The 5,241-nt window shown below is 45.5% G+C and overlaps 1 protein-coding gene across 1 annotated transcript; it reads left to right on the top strand.

Annotated features, from left to right (window-relative positions):
• Positions 1-5: 5 nt before the first annotated feature.
• TMEM271 (transmembrane protein 271) lies at positions 6-2,038 on the top strand. Its single transcript, XM_041470982.1, is given in 2 exon segments — positions 6-699; positions 702-2,038. Coding segments are annotated over 2 exon segments (1,002 nt in total). The 3' UTR covers positions 1,010-2,038.
• The last annotated feature ends 3,203 nt before the right edge of the window (positions 2,039-5,241 follow it).

Genomic DNA, 5,241 nt, shown 5'->3' on the forward strand with positions numbered 1-5,241 from the left:
GGAGGATGAAGTGGAGCGTGCGGGGAGCCTGCGCCGCGCTCTCCAGCTGCCTCCTGCTCGCCTGCGCCCTCAGCGCCGCCGCCGTGGGCCTCAAGTGCTTCTCGCTGGGCTCCGAGCTCAAGGGCGAGCCCTTCCGCCTGGGCACCGCCGCCGGCGCCTTCTACTCGGGGCTGCTGCTGGCCGCCGGCCTCTCGCTGCTCGCCGCTGCGCTGCTCTGCTGTCGCCCGCCCGACGAGGCGCCCGTGGCGCCAGCTCCGGCACCTGCCCCAGCGCCGGCACCGGCACCGGCTTCTGCTTTGGCCCCGGCCGGGGACCCGGACCCGGCGAGCGGAGGCCCCGGCGGGGCGGAGGCGGCGGCCGCGCCGTCGGGGCCGGTGGAGAAGGCGTCGCCCGGGGGGCGGCAGAACTTCCTGCTTCTGGGGGTGCTGGTGTTCATGCTGGGCGTGCTGAGCGCCTTCGCCGGCGCCGTCATCGACGGCGACACCGTGTCGCTGGTGGAGAGGAAGTACTCGCACTATTGCCTGCTGCAGCCCGGCGGCGCGGCCCGCCCGCGGAGCGGACCCGCGGCCCCCGACGGCACCGCCGCGGCGCTCCGCTGCCAGAAGCTGCGGGACTACCAGCAAGGCTTGGTGCTCTCCACCGTTTTCAACGCGCTGGAGTGTCTCCTGGGCCTGCTTAACCTGCTTCTTGTCAAGAACTACACGGCGGTGGGCGGCGGGCGCCGCGCCACAGCCAGGGCTCCCTCTTCTCCGGCGGCGAGCCCGAGCTCAGCCCCGGGGATTGCCCCTTCCAGGCCGTCTCCTACATCAACGTGGGCGTCTTCCACGTCTTCGACGAGGCCGGCGTGGAGGTGCACTGTGGCGGACATCCCTCCGTCGAGCTGCCCGGGTACTCGCCCATGGACCCCGAGCTCAACGCCTCCTATCCCTACTGCTACCCTCTGCCCAGCGAGCAACCCCCCGCCTACGAGGAGATCTACCCCGGGGAGCCCTGCGCTCACGGCACTTAGCGCCGACCGCCGCCGGGACGCCCGGCTCCCCGCCCGGCCCCCGGATCGCCGTGACAGCCGGGAGCGGGCCCGCCAGCGCTTCGCAGCCGCGGGGCTCGGGGACAGTCCTCGCACCACCGACGGGATGGTCCCGCCGTCGCGGGCGCAGCGGGACACAGGCGGCGTGCCGCCGTGCCTCTGGCTCTGCGGAAGCTTCTCCTCCCTCCCTCCCTGCTCTCTTCTTCCTTCCCCCCCTTCCCTCCCCCACACCGACCCTTCGTCCGCCGGCGGCTGAATTTTCCGAAGGCTGCGCAAGAAACGCCTAAGGGTTGGTTCCTCCCGTCGCCTCTCCTCTGTAGCCAAGTTTAGTTCCCTTCAAGTGATTCATCAGTCTCCAGCTTTAGCAGTCCAGAGTTACCCATTTATGATAACCAGCCAGTGTAAGGAAAAGGTGTCATGAAGCTTCTTTACCTCTCAAAAGAGCTAAATTTCTAAACAACGCAGAGACATTTGTGTCACGTTTACTAGAGGTGTATTGGGGATCTTTAACGTTTACACTACTCCTTGGGAGAATTGAGTTCTGTTTTAAGATTTAGTGAGTTAAAACATTCGTTGGTCTTGTAAGATGCACATTGAGAAAAACCTGCACTTTGAAAAAGAAACAGGAAAAAAATCAACAACGTTTTTGTACACTAACGTGCCTGCTTTTGTTGATAACTTCTTACTGTAAAAGCTTTCAGAAGTCTATAGTGAAAATGTTTGGTAAATTCACTGCAGTTTAAAATTGATGATTAGTTCCTTTACTAAAATAACTGAGATGTTGCTAGGATATGGCAGATAAAAAGGAAGTCCAAATGTAGTACACATTCCTTTTTGTAAACAGGTTCTGTGTTTTTAATGCAAGGCAGGATTTCTTTTTGTTTTGCACAGGTGAAGGATATAATTCTATTTTGTACAACTACATGGTTTACCTTGTAAAGAATTCCATTTTACCTGTTACAATTCATCAATCTGGTAAGCTTGAATATTAAAAGTTTTATTTGAAAAATATATATATTGTAAACAGCCTTAACTGGTGCAGTAGTCACAGTTTTAAAGGATAAAAAATATATATATAAACCATCCTGGAAGACATCTTCCAAATGTGTTTTCAAAACAGTATTTATATTCCTATTTTAAAGCAAGGATTTTGTTTGTTTGTTTGTTTTGTTTGTTTATTTAAAGAAAGGCCAGTCAAATTTCTGAAAAGGGGGAGGGGGAAAGTGATGGGATCGTATGCTGTTAACTCTTCATGAACTTTGAGGTATTAAAAAGGGTTTCTGCAAAGCGAAGAAGTGCTAAATCCTCCTTTTTGGATTCTGTGCTGTGGAATGCCAGTACCAGATAGTATAAAAAAAAAAGTGCTAATTGAAGAGAATCTGGTGCAGCATATTTTATTACATCATTTGAGAACAGACAAAGGTTTGATTTCATGTTGCACGAAGAACTAAATAGCAACTCTCCTGGTTGCATTTGGTTCAATACCCCCTCCTCCAGTACGAAGTATTACAATTGAAATGAAGCATTACAAAATAACCTTTTTTGTTAATCCTGTGTTTGGAGCCTGCTGTATAATGCCAGTGTATCAGCTACCCAGGGGCTGGGGGGGTGGGGGGAAGGCAAAAGAGGAGGGGAGAAAGAGTGGAGAGAGAGTTGAGTATGCAAAGTTACAGTCTATTTCTGTGGTTCATGGAAAATTATTTTGAACTTTTTAGCTGCAGAGAGGCTGACGTAATTTGCAGCCTTAGAACTGGAGAGAGAGATTTGATTCTAAAATATTCAAAAAACCTCTGCACTGTTGTTTTCTAAAATGTTTTGACTTGCACACTTTGTATAATCTAAAATGCAAAATGCCTGAAAAGTCTTAAAGTTGCAAACTTATGTCCATGAAGCTCACATTTAAAGCTCTAGTCTAGAGAAGAAAGTGAAAAGCAGCAATTGCCAATTTGTCAAGTAGTTCTAAATAGCAGAAATTTAAAATAGAGCTCCTTTTGGACAGCAGATTTCCTGGTGTGGAATGCCAGTCTAAAACATATGCCCTAGCTAGGTCCCATTTTAGTACTGAAGATTGGTTTTATGCTGCCTCTCTGCAGATGCACCTCCTTAACCCCTTATGGGAAAGTGACAAGTCCAGTAATCTTTGCCTGTAATATTGATTTAGGCACAAGACCAATTCCATAGCATACTTTATTGCTCACACAAACGAGATTTTGCAAAATGAGTAACTAAAGCAGGGAAACTAGATTCTTATGTAGGTCTCCAATTGAATGAGTTTATGAGACAGTATAGTACCTGATACTGAGTTAAATGGGAACTGCTAGACTGCAGAGTGATTTTGGAAAACAGACAAACCAGCTAGGTGCCTAAATACAGATGCGGATGCGTAATAATAGTTGGTGGTTTTTTAAAAATTGGCTACATACACTGTAGTTCATGGAAGTTGTATCCTAGTTTTACTTAAGGAACTGATTTTTGTCGTAAAAAGACAGCATTTTACTTAAGATAGTTATTTTAGGAATTATTAACTAGACAATTCTGAAACTCCAGATGTTCCAAAGATCAGTGCTCAGGGAAATAAATGGAAAGTCAAGAAAGCTACCTATTATGCTCAATTGTTTAAATGTAAACAGTTTTAGACTATGGATTTTTAAGATTGTTAAAGTCATAACTTTTTTTTTGTATGTATGTGTGTGTACATGCCTGTGTAAGTGTGTTTGTGTTTTATTTAAGTCTTTTCAGGATGCCATTGAATTAGAATATTTATTTGCAGCTCAGTTTTAGTTCCCAAATTTCTACTTTTCTTCATTTGGGCTTTTATCCCTGGAATAGTTTAATTTAGTGGTGGACAGATTGCCAGAATAATGTCCAAGTCAGACTCCCACAGAAGCCAGTAGGCGTTGTTTCATTGACTTCAGTGGATCTGGGCACAAATGACATGTAACACCTACTCTAAAAAATCTTCAAAGTAGTCTCGATCTTCTGGCATGACAGGATGCAGCAGTGGCATATTATTTCTCAGTTATTGGTGATTTCTATGGATAGCAGTATTAAGGGAGGTCACCTATGGTGTTATACACATGTTTTTAAAAGCAGGAAAAGAAATTGGCAGGCAAATTGACCAAACAAGCCATGTTTTATTAAAGATGGTATATCAGTGTTTCAGGTGTCTGGTGACTAACTTTTCTGACAAAACACAAAACACCACACAAATTTATTTCTCAGTGAGAAGAAACTTATAACACAGGATATGAGATGAAGCTTCACAGGCATGATTGCAGTATTGTGAAGCTGTTTTTAGTAAACCTGAGTCATCATTCTATCTTCTGAGCAATAATGTTAGAGTGTATGAACTATACTGTGCCAAAATTGAAAATAGGCTGGTGTGGGAAGCACTGGAACTTAGGTTAATTACCTGAGAGGACTCATACTGTCCCTTTATTTTCCATTCTCCATCACAGGATGTTCAAGGTGAATGCAAACCTGATCAGTTCTTGTCACTGAAGGGTGATAAATGCAAGGCTTCTGCCTTAAGTGGCAAAATCATGGAGAAGGGAAGAGAAACATGTATGTGCTATCAAACCTCCATTTTGCCTACCTGAAGTAATGACAAGACTTCTTTTTGCCCTATGGTGTGTTGTTTTAATTTGCTTCCAGCTTTACTCACATCTGTTCAAAGGGAGGGAAGAATAGGCTCAATACTACTGTTTTGGTCACAGTGAAGTACTGATTTAGTAGCAGACTGCTCTCAGCTTTCGTGTTCCTTCTGCAGGTAATAGTGGCAGTCAAGGTCTGAAACGGTGGAAAATCAAGTCTGCTGTCTTTGATGAGAGAGGATTTGCCTTTATGTGGAAAAAAATTTATTCCCACCAGCCTATTAGCAATTCACATCAATTATTTTCACACTCCAACATCCTTGCTTAAATCTTACTTATACTTTGCATTGTAATTGACAGACAGAATATACATTCATCTAAAAACAGGAAAAAATATGTAAGAGGGAAATTGTATTAAAGTAGTACAGATTTTACTCAAAGTTTGATTTCACTGTAGGACTTCTTTGGTTCACCAAAAAGTGCTATGGCGGCTGGTATAACTTAGATATATTTCAGACATACTGTTTAATAATCAGAAAAGGTTTCTGAATGTTCACATGAGAATGGCAATCTGTTTCTGCTTTTGGATATAGTACATATGAAAACCTTTTCTTCATTTGC

The sequence above is a fragment of the Pyrgilauda ruficollis genome, unplaced genomic scaffold, assembly GCF_017590135.1.
Source record: "Pyrgilauda ruficollis isolate IOZ18807 unplaced genomic scaffold, ASM1759013v1 scaffold106, whole genome shotgun sequence".
Taxonomy (NCBI): domain Eukaryota; kingdom Metazoa; phylum Chordata; class Aves; order Passeriformes; family Passeridae; genus Pyrgilauda; species Pyrgilauda ruficollis.